At 43.4% G+C, this 25,318-nt stretch overlaps 1 protein-coding gene across 3 annotated transcripts in view; it reads left to right on the forward strand.

Annotated features, from left to right (window-relative positions):
- Positions 1-325: 325 nt before the first annotated feature.
- TXNRD3 (thioredoxin reductase 3) overlaps positions 326-25,318 on the forward strand; it is a 43,763-nt gene continuing 18,770 nt past the window's right edge. The window contains exons 1-10 of one of the 3 annotated variants that reach the window (XM_080683525.1): positions 337-737; positions 9,408-9,468; positions 12,339-12,448; positions 14,925-15,029; positions 15,266-15,338; positions 16,874-16,993; positions 18,751-18,893; positions 21,017-21,132; positions 21,906-22,131; positions 25,007-25,099. In XM_080683525.1, coding sequence (XP_080539651.1) covers positions 579-737; positions 9,408-9,468; positions 12,339-12,448; positions 14,925-15,029; positions 15,266-15,338; positions 16,874-16,993; positions 18,751-18,893; positions 21,017-21,132; positions 21,906-22,131; positions 25,007-25,099 — 1,206 coding nt within the window. In that variant the 5' untranslated portion in view covers positions 337-578. Of the gene's footprint in view, positions 738-9,407; positions 9,469-12,338; positions 12,449-14,924; positions 15,030-15,265; positions 15,339-16,873; positions 16,994-18,750; positions 18,894-21,016; positions 21,133-21,905; positions 22,132-25,006; positions 25,100-25,318 lie in introns of all 3 variants that reach the window. The other 2 variants (XM_080683527.1, XM_080683526.1) reach the window with 2 other exon arrangements.

Raw genomic sequence — 25,318 nt, forward strand, 5'->3', positions numbered from 1 at the left:
CAAAGGACATCCATGGCGGCCTTGGGATGATGACAAGGATAATGAGGGTATACGGAGCACCCACCCATTTTTAAAAATTTTAATATTTTTATTGATTTTTAAAAATTTGATTTGAGAGAGAGAAGGGAGAGAGGGAGACACACACACACACACACACACACACACACACACACACACACACACACGGATGGGAGATGGAGCCTACAGGACTGGATCCAACCTGCACGCAGGTGCGTGCCCTACCTTGAGAATCGAACCTGGCCTAGTTCGCATGCGTGGAGGCGTGGGCGGGGCGGGGCCGTGGGCGGGGCGGGGGGTGGGGCAAGTGGCAGTGGGGATTTGTGGCGAGTGTGGACGTGGGTGGCGTTTGCGGTTCCTCCTTCCAACCACAGGCCGGGCGCTGCCGCCCGCCGATCAGTCTTTCTGAGCAGGCCTGGCCTGGCTGGGCCAGAAGCAACACCGAGGCTCTGGCGCATCCGCCGCCACCACCGCCGCCGTCGCGGGCGCAGAAGTCGCCGGGACCGGTTAAGGTGGGCGCCGTCCCCAACCGCCGCCTGGGCGGCGTCCACAGCGAGCCCATGTCGTCGCTGCCGGGGCGCCGGGCTCGCCTGTCATCCCCCGGGACCAGCCGCTTGTCCTCCGAGGCCCGCGAAGAACTACGGCGCCGTCTCCAGGGCCTCATAGAAGACAACCGAGTGATGATCTTCAGCAAGAGCTACTGTCCGCACAGCACGCGGGTAGGCGGGGCGGGGCAGGGCGGGCACGTCTTCCTCTTGCGCCCTCGGACCTCTGGACTCGGGCGGAGCGTTGCCTGTTCCGCCCTCGGATGCACACCCGCGAGGCCCAACGACTTCTCGGAGGGCCGGGACTTGGGACCCGCTTTCTGGGGTGTTACCCGAAGCCAGAACCGGGACCTTTTGCTCGGCCCCTTTGGCTTCGGGGGAGAGGCGGTCGCGGACTTGTACCGGGACTGTGGCCTGTGGGGTTAACCGCTCGTCCTCTCCGTCCTGGTTGTTAGTCTGATGTTGGCTTATTTACCAAGTGTTTATTCGGAAGAATAAAGTATATATCAAAAAAACTTTTGGCCTGATAAGAGTAGTGCAAGGAACGGCCAGGACTTGGGAGTAGTAGACCAGAGCTGGAGTCAGATCCATCTTCCTCACTGCCTGACCTTGAGCAGGTTACAGAACTCCGCGGAGCCCTGGTTTCCACATTTTGTAAAACCAACATTTTGTAAAATGTGGCTTTAATTATACATTTCCTGATGAAGTTGAACATCTTTTCATGTGTTTATGGGCCATTTGAGTTTCCTCTTCTATGAAACTTCCAGTCCTTTTGCTTTTTTCTCTATTAGGTGGTTTTGTTTTTGTACTGAAGGGTGTGAGGATGGTAGAAGATGATGGGTAACTGCAGCCGTATTTCACACTACCTTAACTTCGGGGCTAACTAGGAATCCAGCATTTTTATGGACAAAATTGTTCTGGGTTTTAAAATAACCCACTTAGAAATGAACCTTTGGAAGGCAAACCCATAGAATGTTATGGACTTTTAATATTTTCAACTATGCTTCACATTATCAGAAAGTTTAAATGGAATATGCAAAAGCACAAATTATTGGGTAGGTTGGTGAAATTATACGCTGTCTTTTCACATTTGTTTTCAAGTTTACATTGCCTTATACAGTATATTGTTTTCATAAAGTATGCGTATCATGAAATACATCTTAAAGAATAAAGGAACAAACTAGTACTCTGGAAGCCTCCTTGGATGTCTCTCCCTGATTACATTCTCCTCTCCCCTCAGAGTGAACCCCTATCCAAAATTTCTTGCTTTTCTTTGCAGTTTCACCAAATACACATATAATCCTGAAAATGTTTTGTTCCATTGGCCTGTTTTGGTACTTTATGTAAGTAGAATCATACATATGTATTATTTTGCTTTTTTTTTTTTATCTCACCAGTTAAGTTTCACAGATTGGTGCATGTTAGTTTCTGTAGCTGAGGTTTGTTAATTTTCATTACTGTAACATTCCCTAGGACAGTGGTGGGTAAACTCATTAGTCACAGAGCCAAATATCAACAGTACAACAATTGAAATTTCTTTGGAGAGCCAAATTTTTTAAACTTAAACTTCTTCTAACGCCACTTCTTCAAAATAGACTCGCCCAGGCCGTGGTATTTTGTGGAAGAGCCACACTCAAGGGGCCAAAGAGCCTCATGTGGCTCGCGAGCCGCAGTTTGCTGACCACAGCCCTAGGATAAATCATACCTCAGTTTATTGATTCTGCCGTTGCTACTTTTTTGCTCTTAAAAGCAATACAGCTATGCCTATTCTTGCACATATCTCCCAGTGCATATGTAAGACTTACTTTACAGTAGATACCTTGAAGCTCAATTGCTGAACCATAGAAGATGCATGACTTGTACCTTTACGGGGTGATGCCAAACTGTTTTTCCAAGTGGTTATCCCAATTTATTCTCCCACTGGCACTGGGTTACAGTTCTCCTTTGCTTCATGTCCTTGACAAAAGTTGATATATCTAATTAGTGCCATTCTGGCAATTATGAAATGGTATTTCATTGTGGCTTTAATTATATATTTCCTGATGAAGTTGAACATCTTTTCATGTGTTTATGAGCCATTTGAGTTTCCTCTTCTAGGAAACTTCCAGTCCTTTTGCTTTTTTCTCTATCAGGTGGTTTTGTTTTTGTACTGATTTGTAGGTGTTCTTTATATGTTTTGGATATAATCCTTTGATTATATGTATTGGAAAATCTCCCAGATTTGTTTTTTCCTTTTACACTCTTTTTTTTTTTTTTTTTGGCGCCAGCGAGAGCTTTATATGTATCATGCATGTGTGAGTCAATGTTTATTTTTATTTTTATTTTTTATTTTTTTTTAAATAAATCTTTATTCAGATTATTACAATTATTTCTCCTTTTTCCCCCCATAGCTCCCCTCCACCCATTTCCCACCCCACCTTCTGCCCTTACCTCCCCCGCACTGTCCTCATCCATAGGTGTATGATTTTTGTCCATTCTCTTCATGAACCCCCCATACCCCTTTCCCCCTGAGAATTATCAGTCCACTCCCTTTCTATGCCCCTGATTCTATTATATTCACCAGATTATTCTGTTCCTCAGGTTTTTAATTCACTTGATTTTTAGGTTCGCTTGTTGATAGATATGTATTTGTTGTTCATAATTTTTCTCTTTACGTTTTTCTTCTTCCTCTTCTTTAAGAATACCTTTCAGCATTTCATATAATACTGGTTTGGTGGTGATGAACTCCTTCAGCTTTTTCTTATCTGTGAAGCTCTTTATCTGCCCTTCAATTCTGAATGATAGCTTTGCTGGGTAGAGTACTCTTGGTTGTAGGTTCTTGCTATTCATCACATTGAAAATTTCTTGCCACTCCCGTCTGGCCTGCATAGTTTCTGTTGAGAAGTCAGCTGACAGTCGTATGGGTGCTCCCTTGTAGGTAATTAACTGTTTTTCTCTTGCTGCTTTTAATATTCTCTCTTTGTCTTTTGCTCTTGGCATTTTAATTATGATGTGTCTTGGTGTGGTCCTCTTTGGATTCCTTTTGTTTGGGGTTCTGTGGGCTTCCTGGACTTGTAAGTCTATTTCTTTCACCAGGTGGGGGAAGTTTTCGGTCATTATTTCTTCAAATAGGTTTTCAGTATCTTGCTCTCTCTCTTCTTCTGGCACCCCCATAATTCTGATGTTGGTACGCTTGAAGTTGTCCCAGAGTCTTCTTACATTATCTTCAACTTCTTGGATTTTTTTTTTTGCTTTTTGCTTTTTCGGTTGAGTGTTTTTTGCTTCTTTGTATTTCAATCCTTTGACTTGATTCTTGTGTTCCTCTAGTCTGTTTTTGGGTCTCTGTATAATATTTTTTATTTCAGTCAGTGTATGTTTAATTTCTAGTTGGTCCTTTTTCATATCTTCGAGGGTCTCGTTATATTTATCGGCCTTTTCTAGGATATTCTTAAAAAGTCTTATAACCGTGGTTTTGAATTCTATATCCAGTCGTTTGTTTTCCTCCATTTCTTTCGTTTGTGATCTGATTCTTTGACCCCGCATTTTCACTGATTCCCTGCGTTGGTAAGGTAGATATTTGTGCTAGGTTTCCAATATGGCCCAGTGGGTCTGCTTCCCCAGTTAACCTGAGGTGGACACTCTTGGTGCACCCCTTTGTGGACTGTGTGTACAGCCTTGTTGTAATTAAGTCTTTATTGTTGTTGGTATCACTGGGAAGAATTGACCTCCGGGCCAGTTGGCTGTAAGGATCAGCTGTGTCTATGCTGGAAGAAGTTCGGTGCTGGAGACAGCCTTATAGGATTAGACTTGCCAAATTGCAATAGCCTCTGTGCTCAGCTTGGATGGGGTGGAGTCTCAGTCTTGGCTTCCTGTCAGCCTTGCCCTTGCGCGCATGTGCGCTTTCAGTCCTCCGCCTTCCCCAGCTCGAGTCTCCGCCTGAGAGTCCAGACTCCCCCCACAAGAGCGTGGGTCCCCAGGGGCTCGCCTGGAACTGGGGTTCACTGCAGTCAGAACTGGGGCTCAGTGCCGTCAGGAGCCTCTGATTCCCTTCCACTAGGGAAAGCCTGTGGCAACCTCCGCAGCCTTTGTGCGCACTGGCACGCGTGCGTGCTTTCAGTCCTCCGCCTTCCCCGGCTCCCGAGTCTCCGCCCGAGAGTCCAGACTCCCCCCACAAGAGCGTGGGTCCCCAGGGGCTCGCCTGGAACTGGGGTTCACTGCAGTCAGAACTGGGGCTCAGTGCAGTCAGAATCCTCTGACTCCCTTCCACTAGGGAAAGCCTGTGGCAACTTCCGCAGCCTTTGTGCGCACTGGCGCGCGCGTGTGCACTTTCAGTCCTCCGCCTTTCCCGGCTCCTGAGTCTCCGCCCGAGAGTCCAGACTCCCCCCACAAGAGCGTGGGACCCCAGGGGCTCGCCTGGAACTGGGGTTCACTGCAGTCAGAACTGGGGCTCAGTGCAGTCAGGATCCTCTGACTCCCTTCCACTAGGGAAAGCCTGTGGCAACCTCCGCAGCCTTTGTGCGCACTGGCCCGCGTGCGCCTTCAGACTTCTGCCTTTCCCAGCTCGAGTCTCCGCCCAAGAGTCCAGACTCCCCCCGTAAGAGCGTGGGTCCCCAGGGGTTTGCCCGGAACTGGGGTTCAGTGCAGTCAGAACTGGGGTTCAGTGCGGTCGGAGGCTTCCTTCCCCCTTCCGCCAGAGAAAGTCAGCCAGGCTCTCAGCCGCCCTTCCTCTCTGCGCGCACAAAGCCCCTTTGCCGTACCTCCAATTCTCTGTGAGCTTTTCTTTTTCCTTCTAGTTGTAGAATTTTCACTCAACCAGCTTTCCTGTGGTTCTGGATGGTGTCCGTTCTGTCTTTTAGTTGTAGTTTTGAAATTGTTGTGCGAGGCAGCAGTTTAGGTGTTTACCTATGCCGCCATCTTGGTCATGATCCCCTTTTACACTCTTTATGAGATATTTTGGTTAACTGAAGTTTGCAAGTTTAATGTAGTTGAATCTATCACCTTTTTCCTTTTATGGTTTGTGGGTTTTGGGTCTTATTTAAGAAATCAGTTTCTGCTGCTTTCTCATTTTTCTGGCATGCACACTATATGTATGTTAATGTGCTTAATGGTGTACCATGTTTCTCTGAGACTTTCTGTTTTTATTCATTCTTTTTTCTCTGCCTCTTCAGGTTGCATAATCCCTATTGATCTGTCCTCAAGTTTACTAATTCTCCTGCCAATTTGAATCAACTGTCAAGATATTCTAGTTACCTTCTCATTTTATTTTTGTAATTTTTAACTTTATACTGTTCACTTGGTTGTTTTTCATCATTTCTATCTGTATATTGATATTTTCTATTGGATTAGACATTATCATTATACCTCCCTCCATCTCTTGAAATGGTGTTCTTCAATTCTTTGGACATATTTACAATAGCTATTTTCACCATTTGGTATGACATCTGGGCCTCTCACATGTAGTTTCTCTTGCCTGATTTTTTTCCTGTGAAGGGATCCACTTACCTGTTTCTTAGTATGACTGGTAATTTTTTGTTGAAATCTGGACATTTTATCATAGGTAATACATTGTAGCAAGTTTAGATACTGGATCCCTCTTTCTCTGCAGCTCCTTTGTTTGCTTGTTTATTTCCTTATAGTGAGTTGGCTGGTTTAATTTAGGGATGTTTATTTCCATCCAAAGATGAAGCCTTTGATGTCACTCCTCAGAGAGTGCAGCCTTGAGTATGTACACAGTCACCCTGGGATGACAGGGATTTTAGCAGCACTCTAGTCTGTGTTAAATTTTTTGTTCTCTACTGGTATCAGACCAGATATTATGCACAATTAATTTCAGGCTGGTTGTGCTATTATTTCTTACACTGTGCTGGAGGGTAAATTGTTCCACACTCTTATCTAATTAAATCTAGGCCCCTTTGCAGAGAGAGTTTTCATGGCAAGTTTAAGACTATGCTTATCCTAGAAATACTAGTCTTAACTCTCTCTTTCTCTGTTTCTTTTTTTTTCCTCTTTATTATTTTTTTTCTTTCTGGTAAACTAACTGTCTTACAGATTATCTTATTGTTATCCTGGAGCTACCAGCCTCCTCTTCATTGCTTATCATCAAAATTCCCATTATTTTCAAGACCACATTTGGACTTGAACTTCCCCACAGTTTAAAGTAATTTCCTTTGGGTAGAGCTTCTGAGCTCTCTGATCTTATGGTTTACCTCTTTCCCTGAGCAAAATCTCTGAGACCTTGCTCCCAGCCTGGAACTTCACCCTACAAGTGGGCTGAGGTTAGGGTGATCAGGTCCCTGGTATTTTCAGCCTGGGGTAAAGCCTTTGATCTCTGAGTGTGGCTGGGTGGAGGAAGGGGGCCCCCATGTTTTGGGCCACACTCGTCAGGAATGTAGCCTTTGCCACTCAGAGCTGTGGGGAGACTGAGAAATGCTGATGGTCCATCCCTTTTGGTGACTAGATATGAGGGACTTGGCTGCTCACTTGAAGTGGAGCTTCTGTCAAGCTGACCCAGGACAGAGGAGGGAGGGTGTGGATTAAGGCCTAAGTGCCTCAGACTCTCCCTATTTATATTGGCATCTAGTAGATTTTCTTTAGTACACGTTTCTACATTTGTTGTGTGCCCTTAGGTCAATTTCCAGAGACTTCCAATGGTTATTTTTAAAATAGTTTTACCAGTTGTGGATGTTCTGTTAGGGAGTGAGTCTGCCAGGCTCCTTGTCTCCATCCTGGAATCAGAACCTCTCTGGGCTTTAGAGGACCTTGAAGGGTTTAAGTAATAGTGAAAAGTAGGCTTTAGAGCAGCCGTGGGCAAACTACGGGCCGCGGGCCGGATCCGGCTGTTCTGTCCGGTTCTCTTGCTCTCCCCTCCGCTCCTTTACTTTGAATTTATATTAGTTCACACAAACACTCCATCCATGCTTTTGTTCCGGCCCTCCGGTCCAGTTTAAGAAGTTTGCCCCCCCCCCCCCCTGCTTTAGAGTCTACTTTTGGTTGCAATTTAGAGAACTGGAAGGGACAAAGCTGGTTGCAGAGAGAACTCCTAGGATGTTACTGAGAAACTGCTCAAATTAAGATAGCAACTGTTGGGAACTAGAAAGGTGAACTAGCTCAGCATAGAGCAGGGGTGGGCAAACTTTTTGACTCGAGGGCCACAATGGGTTCTTAAACTGGACCAAAGGGCCGGAACAAAAGCATGGATGGAGTGTTTGTGTGAACTAATATAAATTCAAAGTAAAGGAGCGGAGGGGAAAGCAAGAGAACCCTCCGCTCTTTCGGCTCCGCGGGCCGGATAGAACAGCCGAACCCGCGGGCCATAGTTTGCCCACGGCTGGCATAGAGGATTGCTGCGACTTAGTAATTAATTGGATGGATGGGGAGTTAGTGTAGGGTAGGAAAATGTTGCAAAAGAGGGAGGCATTAAAATGACTCAGGTAGTGCTTCACAAAGTTTTTAAAATGCAGGTTTTGATCCAGGATCTGTCTCCTATTTAAATAGCAAGGCCCTAGGATTTCTTCTTGTTCAGGCAACTGGTGAATAGTGGCAGTGTGAATTGTCAATTTATTTGTCTGTTTCCCTCCTGGAGGCACGGATTGTGTCTTATTCATTGTTATAGCTTGACTACATAGTAGGTATTTGATGGATAAATTTTTGTTGAATGCTTTAATGACTATTAAAAGGAAACACAAAAAGAAGAAAATGTATGTAGGAAATGATGAGTTTTATTTTGGGCAAATTGCATGTGAGGTGCCTGGGGACATTCAGGTGAAGAAATATTTTTGCCAGTCTTGAGTTCCGAAAAGGGATTTTGCCAAAAGTTGAAAGTTGAGGATTCAAATGGTAAAATAAGGAAAGCGATAGGCTGAGATTACTCTGGGAAGATGTATAGAGGAAGGGAATAAAAAATAAATAAACCGCCCTGGCTGAGTTGCACAGTTGGCTGGAGCATCATCCCATATACCAAAGGTGGAGAGTTCGATTCCCAATCAGGGAACGTATCTAGGGTGTGGGTTCAATCCCTTGTTGGGGCACATATGGGAGGCAGTTGATCAATGTTTCTCTCTATCTCTTTCTTTCCCTTGCTTTCTTTCTAAAATCCTATCTAATAAAAGAGTAATATGCAAATTGACCATCACTCCAACACACAAGATGGCTGCCCCCATGTGGTCAAAGATGGCCACCTCAAGATGGCCAGCAGGGGAGGGCAGTTGGGAGGGACCAGGCCTGCAAGGGAGGGCAGTTGTGGGTGATTAGGCCAGCAGAGGAGGGCAGTTGGGGGTGATCAAGCCTGCAGGGGAGGGCAATTAGGGGTTACCAGGCTGGCAGAGGAGGGAAGTTGGGGGCAACTGGGCCTAAAGGGAAGGGCAGTTGGGGGGGACCCAGGCCTTCAGGGGAGAGCAGTTGGGGGGGACCAGGCCTGCAGGGGAGGGCAGTTATGGGTGATCAGGCCTGCAGGGGAGGGCAGTTAGGGGCAATCAGTCTGGCAGGGGAGTGGTTAGGGTGTGATCAGGCTGGCAGGCAGAAGTGGTTAGGGGCAATCAGGAAGGCAGGCGCCTAGGCGAGCAGTTGGGAGTCAGCAGTCCTGGATTGTGAGAGGGATGTCCGACTGCCTGTACATCCCTCGAGGGGTCCCAGATTGGAGAGGGTGCAGGCTGGGCTGAGGAACACAGCCCCCCGTGCACGAATTTCATGCACCAGGCCCCTAGTATATCAATAAAAACATATCCTTGGGTGAGGATTAAAAACAACAAACAACCATAGTCTAGAGCTCATATTTCTGAAGAACATTTATTTGGACATCTTTATTATTGTGTCCATATTTCATAACTCTGTTGACTCTGTGAGAGTAAAAGCAAATTTTTGTTACAGGTTAAAGAACTTTTTTCTTCTTTGGGAGTTGAATATAATATCTTGGAACTTGATCAAGTTGGTAAGTGGAATAGTTAGTACATACTGTTGTTTCAGTAAATGTCAACAAGATTGACTTCTTTTCATTTGCTTTGTGCAATTCAGTTTATTCTTATCTCTTTGGGTTAGATGAGCTGTTTTTTTCTACATTCAACCATGTAGAAAATGAACCTCTCAATATAGGGCAGATAATTTGGTGTAGTTTTTTAATTTATATACTAGAGGTCCAATGCATGAAATTCATTCAAGAGTAGGCCTTCCTTCCCCTGGATGCCGGCACTGGCTTCCCTCTGGCACCCAGAACCTGGACTTCCCTCCAGCTGTGGCACCTGGGACCCGGGACCCCGGCTTCCCTCCGGCCACCTGCAGGCACCCGGGACCCAGCTTCCCTTGCAGCCCCGGCTTCCCTTGCAGCCCCGGCTTCATCCAGAAGGTCATCCGGTCTAATTAGCATATTATGCTTTTATTGTTATAGATTTTTGGTATTTGAGGGGAGGAGAAAGATGTATAAGCTGCTAGCCTTGAAGCACTTCAGGCATTTCAGATGTATTTGGTAACTTTCTAGCAAAATAGATTGAGCTGTAATAAATGAAAAGAATCTGCCCCTATTTCCTGATTGAAGTACCTATGAGGGAGAACGCATTAATCTTTTAGCTTTCATTTTTGAATTCTTATCAGACATGCATTAATTATCTAACATTAATTGAGCACTTTACACATACATGTGTTTTGCAGAGGTGGGAGACAGAGTGGTGAACACACCAAAAAATTGATGTCTGCTTTATGGGACTTCACCAACTTCTTTTAACCAGGCACCTTAATAAGTGAAATGTTCTTAAGTCTGTGAGACTTTTCTAAAGAGCATACCCAATAGTTTTAGGTAGTTGTGGCCTGGTTTTATTTTTAGGGATAGAGGACAGATTTTGGACTCTGATCATAAAGATTTTTCAAATATAATTGTAGGAAATATTTTTGGAGTTTTTACTGTTGATATTTGCTATTTGCTATTTAAAGAGGACTTTTTTCATGATATTTTCTGTTTAAAGAGGATTCTTATCTTAACCAAGAAATTATATATCAGAATCTAACTTAGAAGGGTTTATTTTCAAAGGAATCAGATGCTTCATCTGTATTCTCAAAGGAATCTCTTGAAAACCTGGATGTTTTCTCCTTTTGAGTCATCTATATTTATAAAAGCCTAAGTGACCATTACAACCAAATGACTGGAACGACCAGTCGACCAGTAGCTATGATGTGCACTGACCACCAGGGGCAGACACTCAACACAGGAGCTGCCCATTGGTGGTCAGTGCGCTCCCACAGCCACCTCCTGCAGTCCTTCCCCCAGACTGGCCAGGCCCCCAATAGGCCTCGATGCCTGCCAGGCCGAGGGACCCCACCCATGCACGAATTCATGCACTGGGCCTCTAGTCCTATCTAATAAAAGAGTAATATGCAAATTAACCATCACTCTGCTACACCCACAAGCCACACCCACCAGCCAATCAGGAGTGAATATGCATATAAACCCAACCAAGATGGCTACGGCCACAGAGAGCAGGAGGGAGGCTGGGGTTTCCCTGGCAATGGAGGAAGCCAAGCTTTCCGCCTGCCCTTGCGGCCTAGGTCTCCACTCAAGGCTACAAAGTTTCAATGATAGAAGTTACATAAACCCAAACAGAAATGGCGGCAGCCACAGAGCTGGAAAGAGCAGGAGGCTAGGGTTGCCCGCGGCGATGGAGGAAGCCAAGCTTTCCACACATCCTGGCCGGCCCAGGCCTTGCTTAAGGCTACAAAGTTTCAATGATAGAAGATACATAAATCCCAATAGAAATGGCTGCCGCCAAGGAGCAAGCAGAAGGCTTGGCTCCGCTCCAGGCTACAAAGTTTCAATTGTAGAAGATAAATAAACCCCAGATACCAGGGCCTCCGCTTGGGTCGCCAGGGGGCATGACCAGCCTGCAAACCACCACAGGCCCCTCGCCCAGGCTGCCCCATGTCCCAAGGGAACCCCACCCTGATCTGGGACACCCTTCAGGGCAAACCAGCTGGCCTCCACCCGTGCACCAGGCCTCTGTCCTATCTAATAAAAGAGTAATATGCAGATTGACCATCACTCCAACACACAAGATGGCTGCCCCCATGTGGTCAAAGATCCTGTCCCCATGTGGACACAAGATGGCCACGACAAGATGGCCAGCAGGGGAGGGCAGTTGGGAGGGACCAGGCCTGCAAGGGAGGGCAGTTGGGGGGGGACCAGGCCTGCAGGGAAGGGCAATTGGGGGGACCCAGGCCTGCAGGGGAGGGCAGTTAGGGGTGACCAAGCCAGCAGAGGAGGGAAGTTGGGGGCGACCAGGCCTGCAGGGAAAGGCAGTTGGGAGGGACCCAGGCCTGCAGGGGAGAGCAGTTGGGGGGGACCAGGCCTGCAGGAGAGGGCAGTTAGGGGTGACCAGGCCTGCAGGGGAGGGCAGTTAGAGGAAAACAGGCTGGCAGGGGAGTGGTTAGGGTGTGATCAGGCTGGCAGGCAGAAGCAGTTAGGGGCAATCAGGAAGGCAGGCAGGCGAGCAGTTGGGAGCCAGCAGTCCTGGATTGTGAGAGGGATATCCGACTGCCCATTTAGGCCCGATCCCGGTGGGATCGGGCCTAAACGGGCAGTCGGACATCCCTCAAGGGGTCCCAGATTGGAGAGGGTGCAGGCTGGGCTGAGGGACACACACCCCCGTGCATGAATTTTGTGCACCAGGCCTCTAGTTATTTCATAAAATTATATAATACACTGACCTTGTGTGGATATGTATGTGGGAGCATTTAAGTGTTATAACACTTCACTTTGACTCACAAAGGTTTGGAACCCTTTCAATGTTTTTATATATTTAATTTTTTATTCTTTAGATGATGGGGCTAATGTTCAGGAAGTGCTGTCAGAGATCACTAATCAGAGAACAGTGCCCAATATTTTTGTGAATAAAGTACATATGGGTGGATGTGACCGAACTTTCCAGGTAATAATGGTATTATGTGTTTTTTAATGCTGTTTGTTCAAGTTTCGTTTTTTAAAATATTTAAAAGGGGATAAAATGGTTTTTAGGGGTCTATTAGTCTTTTGGAAGTTGTAAGATGAAAAGTATATAGGATGCTTATCAGATAACTTTGATTGTTACTTTGACAGAAATTAGCTTTTCTACCAACTCAGACTTCAGAAACTAAGAAAGAGAAGGTTTTGAGTGAGGTTGCCAGACAACCAGGTAGACGACCCTGGAGACCTTGGTCTCTTCTTCCTGGTGGGGGGAGAAACAAGGTCTGTTCTTTCTTTATGGTTTATTAAAATGAGGTCAATGGTAACATTCTTGGCTAGGGTAAGTAAAATTCCTGTCAAGGCTGCTAACCCTGGGAGCTTTGCAAAGGTTCATGCCTTTAAATTTTTGGTTCCTAGAATGCAGAAATAAACAGGAATCATTCAGTTAAACAGTAGTAGATAAAAACTGATGTTTATTAAATAAGATTCTTATTTTATAACTAGTTACTTTTATTAAAATTCTGCTCTCATATTCTTTATGTATGTATGCAAATGATAATAATCAGTGATTGGTTAAGTACTTATATCTGAAAATCTTTTTAATATACTTTTATTAATTTTTAGAGAGAGGGAGGGAGAGGGACAAGGGAGAGAGAGATAGAAACATTACTAAGAGAGAAACATTGATCGGCTGCCTCCTGCAACACCCCCTAGTGGGGATCAAGCCTGCAACCCAGGCATGTGCACTGACTGGGAATCGAGCCAGTGACCTACCTCTTGGGGTATGGGTTGATGTTCAATCACTGAGCCACACTGGGCTATATCTGAAATTATAATTAAAATTATACTCTTCTTGAGGGGAAAAAGAGATGATCTACATTGTATCTTAATTATGATTAGTATTGTTAATCTACACTGAGTGGCCAGATTATTATGATCTCTGAACGCACAATAATATGGCCACTCAGTATATATATATATGGCCCGGTGCATGAATTCATGTATGGGGTAGGGTCCGGCCTGCCTGCTGATTGAACTCCTGGTCGAAGGGACAATTTGCATATTAGCCTTTTATTATATAGGATATACACTGAGTGACCAGATTATTAGGCGTTCAGAGATCATAATAATCTGGCCACTCAGTGTAGTAACAGTCTGTTCTATTAGTTCTAGAAGCTATAACTCAATTCACATGGTGGTAAGCACTGTAATCATAGACCCTAAGCACCTTCAGGAATGCTGGTCCTGCCAATCCTAATGTAGAAAATGATGACAAAGGATGAATCTGGAGATGTAGAGATAGTCACTCTATTTTAAGATTAAAAGGCCTAGGAGACAGATTTCTCACATGGCATCTAAAAGTAAGGAGGCCAGAGGAGTTCTTTTTAGAATGTGCTGAAAACCTCCATCCTTCAGTGGGCCACATTGCATCTATTGAGTCCTATAGTTTCATAGCACTTCTGTTGTGCTTCCCAGGAAGAGCTAGTTCCAGCATGGCATTCTAAAGCCAACATAATAGGATTGAGCAACTAACTTCATATAAAGAAAACTATTGTTAAATCACATTTGATCCTCTAACCTCCTTTAAACTACTTCTGATCACAAGGAGGGCCAAATGAACAAGAGAATATAGTGCAGAGCCAGGCTCATGATCATAGTTCAAAGAAAAAGCAAAATGTATATTTTATATAGGAAATTTATCAATAAGCTGCAAATTTTATATCAATTTATGAGAAACCATGAGAAATTTGAAGTGTGTGTCCTACTAAGGATTCATAAGAATTATTTTCAAAAGGAATCTAGCATAGGTGAACAAAATGTAAAGGAGGGTGGTATTTAGCTATTTTATTGTGCTTGGGTATAATATTTTAATGATTAGGCCAGAGAAAAGGACCTCATCTGACAGATATAAAGCCATGACCTCTGGGTCATTTGACACATGCCTACCTATCAGGAGATAACAAACAAACATGTACTTTGGCATACACTCTTAACTAGTTGGACCTTATTTGAATACCATTCAGATAAATTTAAATTCCAGTTTACATGAATTATAGATTGTTTCTAATCCTATATCATAAAAGGGTAATATGCAAATTGACCCTAATGGGGAATGACCAGTAGCTATGACGCACACTGACCAACAGGGGGCAGATGCTCAACGCAGGAGCTGCCCCCTGGTGGTCAGTGTGCTTCCACAGGGGGAGCACCGCTCGGCCAGAATCCAGCTCATGGCTGGCCAGTGCAGCAGCGGTGGCAGGCCTACGCCGTCAGTCAGACATCCCCTGAGAGTCCTGGACTGTGAGAGGGCACAGGCCGGGCTGAGGGACCCCCTCGATTGCATGAATTTTCATGCACTGAGCCTCTAGTATTTTTGTAAAAGAAATCCATGCTGATTAAACACAGGGTAAAAAGAAACAGTTTTAAAACAAGTCATACCATATTCTCTCATTAAACCATAGGCACATCAGAGTGGTTTATTACAGAAGCTTCTTCAAAAAGAATCAACATATGATTATGACCTCATTGTCATTGGTGGTGGTTCTGGTGGCCTTGCATGTGCTCAGGTATGAAAAAAGTAAAACTTGAAGATAATTTCCCTGATGATTGTCATAAGACTTTTCTTCTGCTACTTAAAAAAAAAAAGCCAATTTTGATGTTACAGTCCAAGCTTTTATTGTAATAGCTGGTTTAATAAAGAGAAAAGACTATGTTATGACACAAACACAGCCTTTTTATTTAGGGAATAGAAAAATTGGGGGAGGAAAATGACAACATCTTTATATGTCACTGTTTTCCCTAGGAAGCTGCCATTTTGGGAAAGAAAGTAATGGTGCTAGATTTTGTGATCCCGTCACCTCAGGGTACATCCTGGGGTAAGCTTTTTTTCTTTGTTGTCCTTTGCTCTTTACATACATTTTGCTTTGTTTAATCTCATTTAATTTTTGCACACATGCATTTAATATTTTCACATAGTGGTAAGCACTGTAATCATAGACCCCAAACACCTTCAGGAATGCTGGTCCTGCCAATCCTAATGTAGAAAATGATGACAGAGGGTTCATGGGTTGTGATTGTAGTGTAGACTGTGTCATGCTCACTTAAGTTTGCTGTAACTTTTTTTGTGTTTCTGCATTGATTTAATAACTGACTTTCATGGCTGTATGATAGTCAGTTGAATAGTGTGTGTGTAATTGTTCCAAGTCAGTTTAATGAAGTGTGCAGTGAGCTTAAGGCCTGTGACTTTGCTGTAGATGAGAGTGTTTACCTTTCCACTATAAAATAGAACACATAGATTTTGTGCTGGGTATTTTCTGTTTATGCTTTAATCACATTCTTTATGGTCTCTACCCTGCTTCATGTCCCAGAAGGCTGATGAATTGGTATCTTTGCCTTCTGGCTTCTGGTTGGGCTTGGCCATTTGGAGAAATGGGAAGAGAACAGAAGGAGGGAGGAGAATGGAGTGGGGGTCTTCATTTTCTTGGTTCCCTCCCTACTGGTTGCTGTAAGCTGGCTCCATCCCCAACGGAAAGCCACAGCCCCTCTGGTCTGTGGCACCTACTCGGTGTGCTTACCCCTTCATGTAAGGTTGGTGATGAGCCCACTGTTAGTAGTTGTTACTGTTATTCTATCCCTCCTTGCTTTTTTTGCCCACACTCCAGTAATAATTTCTCTATAAACTTAATTACCCAGCTTGAAGTTGTGATCTATTTTCTGCCAGAGCCCTGACAAAATATGAAAATTATTTTTAAAAATTCAACCTTACTAAAAAAATTATAGCCAAGAATTTTATATTAGTAAAGCTAATTTGCTTTGCAGTGGACCCACCATTGGCTCAAAGGAGTCAGAGTTACAAAGAGAAAAGTCTGGAATCTGGGGTTCTGGCTATTGGTATAGTATATAATTAATCTAATACAGTTCTGATCCCTTCATAGGTCAGACTCAAATGAAAGTTTTGGATAGCATCTCCAAATGCATATCCACATCGTTGCTCAGCCTTGGGCCTCCTTCACAGACCTGTGCTTAAAAAGTTTGGGTTAATCATTTGCATGTTATTGTGGAGTATGGTGTTGATCCCACAACCATTCAAATTTGTCATCTCCATGTTTTAACTTTACACACACAAAAAAAAACTTGTATTGATTTCAGAGAGGAAGGGAGAGGGAGAGATAGAAACATCAATGATGAGAAACATTGATTGGCTGCCTCCTGCACGCCCCACAGTGGGGTTCAAGCCCACAACCCAGGCATGTGCCCTAACTGGGAATTGTACTGTGACCTCCTGGTTCATAGGTTGATGCTCAACCACTGAGCCACACCAGCCAGGCCATTTCCATATTTTAATAACACCGACTCTGCACATGTGTAAAACTACACACACACACACAATTAAAATTATTTTCTTTCTCAGGTCTTGGCGGTACTTGTGTAAATGTAGGTTGTATTCCTAAGAAACTGATGCATCAAGCTGCCCTTTTAGGGCAGGCATTGAAAGACTCAAGGAAATTTGGCTGGGAGTATAATCAACAAGGTGGGTAATCTATACATATAAAAGCTTAAGTGATCAGCCGACCGCTTGCTGTGACACGCAATGACCACCAGGGGCAGACGCTCCAACTGGTAGCCATGATGTGCACTGACCACCAAGGGGCAGACGCTCAATGCAGGAGCTGCCGAGCTGCTGTGACTTGGCAGCTGCGGTTCTCAGGTGACACACCAGGAACCAGAGAGGAGGGAGCCTGATTCCAGGGTGTGTCACCCAAGAACCACCCTTTCGCAATCCGGGACCCCTGGGGGATGTTGGAGAGCCAGTTTTGGCCTCTACCCGCAGGCCAGGCTGAGGGATTCCACTGGTGCACAAATCCATGCACCGGGGCTCTAGTGGTATATAAAAATAAAGATTGGGAGAAAAGAAAGAATAGATTTCTTAGAGAAAGACTTGCTATTTGTATTTCTATAGCTGAGTTTAATATTTGTTTAATAAACATTCATTAGGAGCCTCCTGTGGTCCTGCTCCTGATTGCATAGGTTTGAGGTGGGTCCTAGAATCTGTATATTTTAACATGATTCCCAGGGGTCCTGATGTACAGCCATGTGTGGGAACCTCTAATATAGAATGTGTTTTACAACAAGAACCAGAAACAAGAATATGAAGTATGAATTTAACTGATAAGGTCCTTGGGATAAATGATACTTTAAGGGCTGGAAAAATAGCTTTTCCAACTATTGGGGAAATGAGGCAGTTATCTTAGGATATGAGAGTATGTGCCACTGCTGGGTCGTAACCTCCTGGGATCATTGGGTGGGAATTGGGTAATGTAGTAACAGAATAACTCTCTGGATTGCAAAATCTTAGTTGACTTTTATTATAAACGTTTACATTGGCCAAGCCTTTCTGCACTGTGACCTCTTTCTCTTGCCTACACTGTAATGTCCCATGTTCCTGATGATTAGTGGTGGGGCCTTTCTTGAGAGTGCTAGAGACGGTGAGTCTCCCAATGTGACCAGAGGTGAACCCTCAGTTGGCTGGGTTTGTCTTCAGGGATCTCATCTAGTTTGATGGGAGCCACCAGCCGGCTTCTGTGTCTTATAAATATGGTGGTGCATGGAGACCGTGTCTCCTTTGGGAACCAGCATCAGCAGATAAGGTGAATTCCTGGAAATAAACTCCACCTAAAAGGTACAGGGATGATGAGAAAACTGATTCCATCAACTCCCATCCCAACTTCTAAAGGAAGTGCGTAGCATTTTAATAAAAATGGTATGCAATGGTGAGTACTAACCGCATTTATCATAAAGAAATATAGGATATTCACTATCATAAAACCACCAGATAAACCAAATGGGACTAGCCTGGGCCTGTCTGGGGAGGCGAATATGCAGTGCTCGCTGACCTGAGACTTGCTTCCCTTCACATGTAGAAGGCCACGTGCAACAAGCCAACCATGTGAAAATGTCCATGCATGCTCCTGAGAAGTGATGATCTTCTTGCCTCATAACTTTGCATGCACGGCCATGAGAGAGCTAGTTTTCTCCATTCTGTTCTCCATGGGTATTTTTTCCAGTTTTATTCTTTTCAGTATTATGCTTTTTTTTGCATGTTTTATAATATAAAAGAGGAAGAAATATAAACCATAACTGGTATAAAAAAGGTTTAAGTTGCTTATTATTTTCCGTTCATTTCTTGATTTTTAAAGCAACATGTCATGTGGCTTGTGCATTTGTATATAACTTACCATTTACAGTAAGATTCACTTGATAACTTCACCCTGGGTGTTTTTTTTCCAGTAAAGCACAACTGGGAGATCATGACAGAAGCTATTCAAAACCACATTGGCTCTCTAAATTGGAGCTATGGGCTGTCTTTGAGGGAGAAGTCTGTGGCTTATGTAAATTCCTATGGAGAATTTGTTGAACACCATAAAATAAAGGTACTCTCTCAATATTTTGTCTTGTTCATTGCTTTCCCTTTATTACTGCTTGTACTTGCCTTGAACTAAAATTTCATATTTATGTTAAGGACTATAGCTAGTGCATGCTCCTCCATTGTTAGTGCATTTCACAAGTCTGGCTAAATTAAAGAAATTGCCTTTTTATATATATATTTTTATTGATATTTTACAGAGAGGAAGGGAGAGGGATAGAGAGCTAGAAACATCGATGAGAGAGAAACATCGATCAGCTGCCTCCTGCACACCTCCCACTGGGGATGTGCCGCAACCAAGGTACATGCCCTTGACCGGAATCGAACCCGGGACCCTTCAGTCCGCAGGCTGATGCTCTATCCACTGAGCCAAACCGGTTTCGGCAAGAAATTGCCTTTTAAAGAAAACTCTTAATTTAAAGTTATTTGCCATCTTTAAAAAAATTTTTTGTATTAATTTCAGAGAGGAAGGTAGAAGGAGACAGAGATAGAAACATCAGTGATGAAAGAGAAACATCGATTGGTTGCCTCCTGCACACCTCCTACTGAGGCTCGAGCCTGCACCCCAGCATGTGCCTGACCCGGGTGCAGGCTCATAGGTCGTGCTCAACCACTGAGCACACTGGCTGGGCTCATTGCCATCTTAAAAGAAAAAGTTTAAACAATTTTAAAAAATCAAAATTTTAATAGTGTTAATTCTTTTTAAAACTGAAACCTTAATTAAAACTTTAATATATATTATTCATGAAAGTATTAATAAAGGTAGCATAAGAATTAGTATATTTTATAAAATTATATATGTAATGTTTATGTATTTTACGATCAATATGTAAGGAAAATGAAACCATTTTAATGAACACAAAACTTTTAAATTGGAGTTATGAAAGATGGTCAAATATCATCCTCAACACCTCGTTTATTTTTGTACTCTGCTTTTATAGCACAGAGTGCAATGATCTTGACAGAATTTGAGGGTATTTTGTAGTCATTTCCTGTCTCTAAAGAGGTGTGAGGTGGTCCAATTAAAGCAGCCCCTTTAGAACTGTATATGGGCTAATTTAAATGTATATGGGCTAATTTAATCATTCACATGGAACATAACTAGAAATACCTGGTATGCGCCAATCAGTTTCCGTTCTCAACTATACCTGGTATAGTTGGTTGAATAAACCCATCATTCTCAGTCAGACTTGCCTCTTCTATGCTTGCTCACTTAGTGATACCAGTGTCTCTCCAGTTACTCCAGCAAGAAACTTCAGGTTCCTCCCACTTCATCCTCACAGCTTGCACTGTTTGTAGCAGGTCCCTGTCCCCAGGCTGCCCTCCCTCTATCCCAGTGAAACCACCTCCTGGTTTAAACACTTTCATTGCTTTTTGAATTTTTAAAATGTGAATATAGCCCAGTTGGCATGGCTCAGTGGTTGAGCGTTGACCTATGAACCAGGAAGGAGGTCACGGTTCGATTCCCAGTCAGGACACATGCCTGGGTTGTGGGCTCGATCCTCAGTAAGGGCCATGCAGGAAGCAGCCAATCAATGATTCTCTCTCATCATTCTATCTCTCGCTCTCTGGGGAAAAAAAAAGTTAATATGTTTATGATTACTTGTATAATTGAAAATCAAAAAACAATGAACAACCTTTGTTGATATTCCATAGCCTGGATTTGTAGGATGGCATAGAAGCATCTTTACATTTGGCGTTAATCTGTGTGACTTCACCTCTAACACATACTGTACTCTCCTCTCCTGGCACTTCTGGCAACCTGCTGTTCCCCAGATGCCAGCTGCTTTCAGGCCTGTGTGCGTTTTTACTAGTATGTACTATTCTCTCTTTAGATGTCAATTTCTCTAAAATCTTTTCACTTTTCTCATCCCTACTTAAAATGTTACTAACTATGGAGTCATTCTTGCCTAGATTTCCAGTCCCCTACTCTACCCCCACTGCGGTCTTTGGTTCATGTTTTGTAAAGACTTCTATTTTCTATGGTGGTGCTTATCATACTGCATTGCTATTTTTGCATGTCTGTTCCTGTTGATGGGAAGCTCCATGAGGGTGGTAACTAATTTGTCCATGGTGTCTGGTACTTTGTAGTATTGGTTGAAAAGTGAAGTTTACTTTTCTTTTTTAAAGGCAACCAATAGAAAAGGACAAGAGACTTACTACACTGCTGCAAAATTTGTCATAGCAACAGGTGCAAGGCCACGGTATTTAGGAATCAAAGGAGATAAAGAATACTGTATTACTAGGTAAGAGTAAATAGGCCATTTTAACTAAATTATATTATGTTTATGAGTTTCCAGTTTATTTGCTGTTTTATTTCACAAAGTTTTGAATTGATGAATAAAGGTACGTATATACAATGCAAGAAGCTATGTAGTTAACATAATGGGGCAAAGAGAAAATAAGGTTAGATAAATAATAAGGTCGAATTTGCTTACAAAAATATGCTATATGTTTCTAGATAATTGCTCTGAGAATTTGCCCTAAACTTCCTAGAGGTCAATGAATGCAATTAGCTTTAGGTTTTAGTGTCTAATATAATAATGAACCTGCTGATCAGGAGAATCGTGGCTATTCCTAATACTGCGGTTTAATAGGAATCTCCCCTGGATAGTTCTACAGAGGACAGTATATAATGTAGTACGATGACTTGCAAAGCTTTTTTGACCAGATGCACAGTAAGAAATACATTTTTCATTGTGCTGTTAGTACTCAGGTGAACACACATACATATCCCAAACTAACAAAATAATATTTCCTCTTATCACATATAATGTAGTCTAAAATTTTCTGTTCTGTTTTTTAAAAAACTTTGCTTGTGATCCACTAATTTGATTTTGAAAATATGGAGGTGTACTTCCTCCTCCACAGAAGAAACTATTACAAACCTCTAAATTCTTCCAGTGTTCCTTCATTCAAGCCCCACATTGCAATTCAGCCAACAAAGGACCATTGAAACCTAAGTAACTCGTGTCATTTTTATTGCCTAGGTATTCTTTTTCTTATTTTTATTTTTCAGTGATGACCTTTTTTCTCTGCCTTATTGCCCTGGCAAAACATTAGTAGTTGGTGCATCTTATGTGGCTCTGGAATGTGCAGGATTTCTGGCTGGTGTTGGCTTAGATGTCACAGTTATGGTGCGTTCAATCCTTCTTCGTGGCTTTGATCAAGAAATGGCAGAGAAAGTGGGTTCCTACATGGAGCACCATGGTGTTAAGTTCTTAAGAAAATTTATACCTGTGATGGTGAGTCTGACTGTCATTTGGAATTCCTTTTATTTTCTTTTTATTCTCTTTCTTTAGCTTTTTATTTATTTAATTTTTATTTTTTTAATTTTTATTTTTTTTTAATTTAATAAATCTTTATTGTTCAGATTATTACAATTGTTTCTCCTTTTTCCCCCCATAGCTCCCCTCCACTTGTTTCCCACCCCACCCTTTGCCCTTACCTCCCCCGACACTGTCCTCATCCATAGGTGTATGATTTTTGTCCAGTCTCTTCCTGCACCCCCCATACCCCTTCCCCCCTGAGAATTATCAGTCCACTCCCTTTCTATGCCCCTGATTCTATTATATTCACCAGTTTATTCTGTTCTTCTTAAAGAATACCTTTCAGCATTTCATATAATATTGGTTTGGTGGTGATGAACTCCTTTAGCTTTTTCTTATCTGTGAAGCTCTTTATCTGACCTTCCATTCTGAATAATAGCTTTGCTGGGTAGAGTAGTCTTGGTTGTAGGTTCTTGCTATTCATCTCTTTGAATATTTCTTGCCACTCCCGTCTGGCCTGCATAGTTTCTGTTGAGAAATCAGCTGACAATCGTATGGGTGCTCCCTTGTAGGTAATTAACTGTTTTTCTCTTGCTGCTTTTAATATTCTCTCTTTGTCTTTTGCTCTTGGCATTTTAATTATGATGTGTCTTGGTGTGGTCCTCTTTGGATTCCTTTTGTTTGGGGTTCTGTGCACTTCCTAGACTTGTAAGTCTATTTCTTTCACCAGGTGGGGGAAGTTTTCTGTCATTATTTCTTCCAATAGGTTTTTAGTATCTTGCTCTCTCTCTTGTTCTGGCACCCCCATAATTCTGATGTTGGTACGCTTAAAGTTGTCCCAGAGGCTTCTTACACTATCTTCAACTTTTTGGATTCTTTTTTCTTTTTTTCTGCTTTTCCGGTTGAGTGTTTTTTGCTTCTTTGTATTTCAAATTTTTGACTTGATTCTTGCATTCCTCTAGTCTGCTGTTGGGTCTCTGTATAATATTTTTTATTTCAGTCAGTGTATGTTTAATTTCTAGTTGGTCCTTTTTCATATCTTTGAGGGTCTCATTATATTTATCAGCCTTTTCTAGGATATTCTTGAAAAGCCTTATAATCGTGGTTTTGAATTCTATATCCAGTCGTTTGTTTTCCTCCATTTCTTTCGTTTGTGATCTGTTTCTTCGTCTCCCCATTTTTTTTTTAATATTTTATTGATTTCTTACAGAGAGGAAAGGGAGAGGATAGATAGTTAGAAACATCGATGAGAGAGAAACATCAATCAGATGCCTCCTGCACACCTCCCACTGGGGATGTGCCCGCAACCCAGGTAAATGCCCTTAACTGGAATCGAACCCGGGACCCTTCAGTCTGCAGGCTGATGCTCTATCCACTGAGCCAAACCGGTCAGGGCTTCGTCTCCCCATTTTTCACTGCTTTGCTGAGTTGGTAGGGTGGCTTTGTGTGCTACGTTTCCTATATGGCCCAGTGGGTCGGCCTCCCCAGTTAACCTGAGGTGGACACTCTTGGTGCACCCCTTTGTGGACTGTGTGTACAGCCTTGTTGTACTTAAGTCTTGATTGTTGTTGGTATCACTGGGAGGAATTGACCTCCAGGCCAGTTGGCTGTGAGGATCAGCTGTGTCTACACTGGGAGAAGTTCGGTGCTGGAGACAGCCTTAGAGGATTAGCCTTGCCAGATTGCAAAAGCCTCTGTGCTCAGTTTGAAAGGGGTGGAGTCTCAGGGCGGAGCAGACAGTCTTGGCTTCCCGTCAGCCCTGCCCTTGCGCGCACGAGTCTCCAGACCTCTGCCTTCCACGGTTCCCGAGTTTCCGCCTGACAGTCCAGATTTCCCCCGTAAGAGTGTGGGTCTCTAGGGGCTCGCCAGGAACTGCGGTTCAGTACAGTCGGAACTGGGATTCAGTGCAGTCAGGAGCTTCTGACTCCCTTCCACTAGGGATAGCCTGTGGTAACCTCCGCAGGCAGTCTTTGTGTGCACTCGCACCTCCAGACCCCTGCCGCCAAGGCTCCCCTGAGTCTCCGAGTCTCCGTGTGCCTTTCTCTCTACCTGACAGTCCAAACTCCCCCTGTATGAGCCTGGGTCCACAGGGTTTCATTCGGAACTGAGGTTCAGTGCAGTCAGAACTGGGGTTCAGTGCAGTCAGGGGCTTCCTTCCCCCTTCTGACAGAGAAAGCCAGCCAGGCACTCCGCCGCCCTTCCTCTCTGCGCGCGCGTGTCTCCGTACCTCAGCTCTTTGCCGCTCCTTCTCCATGAGCTTTCCTCTTTCCTTCTAGTTGTAGAATTTCCACTCAGCCAGCTTTCCTGTGGTTCTGGATGGTGTCCATTCTGTCTTTTAGTTGTAGTTTTGAAATTGTTGTGCGGGGCAGCAGTTTGGGTGCTTACCTATGCCGTCATCTTGGTTTCTCCTCTCTTTCTTTAACTTTTTATTTTACTCCTCCTCCATTTTATTAAATAAATTGGTCTGCAGTCAATAGCAAACCTTGAAGGCAATGTTCCCACCCTGGATCTACAAAACTGGCCCCCTTTGGTCCCGGTCCCCTCCTCCTCTGATATAGTGGTGTCCTTCCTCCTCTCAGCTCGGATTTCCTCTTCTCTCACTGTTCCCCTCACCTTCTCTCACCTTTTCAGGGACATCCCATCTTCAGCTAATTGTCTTCTTTTTTCCTCTGGCATGATGCCCTGCAGTTTCTCTCATCTTTAAACAAATAAGCCTTCCCTCCCTTCCCTCTCTGCCTTTCTGGCTGGGTCCCCCCCCCCCCCCAATACACCCACACTCACCTGTATACCCTAGGACCGTTTATTTTCTGTCTCCTTTAGATAGAATCATTACATTTTTTATCCTTACTAGGTTCAACAGTTGGAGAAAGGTTCACCTGGGAAGCTGAAAATAGTGGCTAAATCCACTGAAGGGCCAGAAACTATTGAAGGAGTATATAACACAGTAAGTTTTTATTTTATAAGGAGGAAGTGGTTGAACACACTCAAATTAGCACAGAAGAAGCTTATGGGAACATTATAACAGCTTAACATTTTTTGGATTCTTTGTTAGAGTATAGTAAATATGGAAGGTAGTTTGTTGACATTTGATAATAGTATATGAAGAATACCATGCTAAAATACATGTGTATGTGTAATTATACATAGAACAAAATATGGAAGC

The sequence above is a fragment of the Plecotus auritus genome (assembly GCF_963455305.1).
Source record: "Plecotus auritus genome assembly, chromosome: 8".
Taxonomy (NCBI): domain Eukaryota; kingdom Metazoa; phylum Chordata; class Mammalia; order Chiroptera; family Vespertilionidae; genus Plecotus; species Plecotus auritus.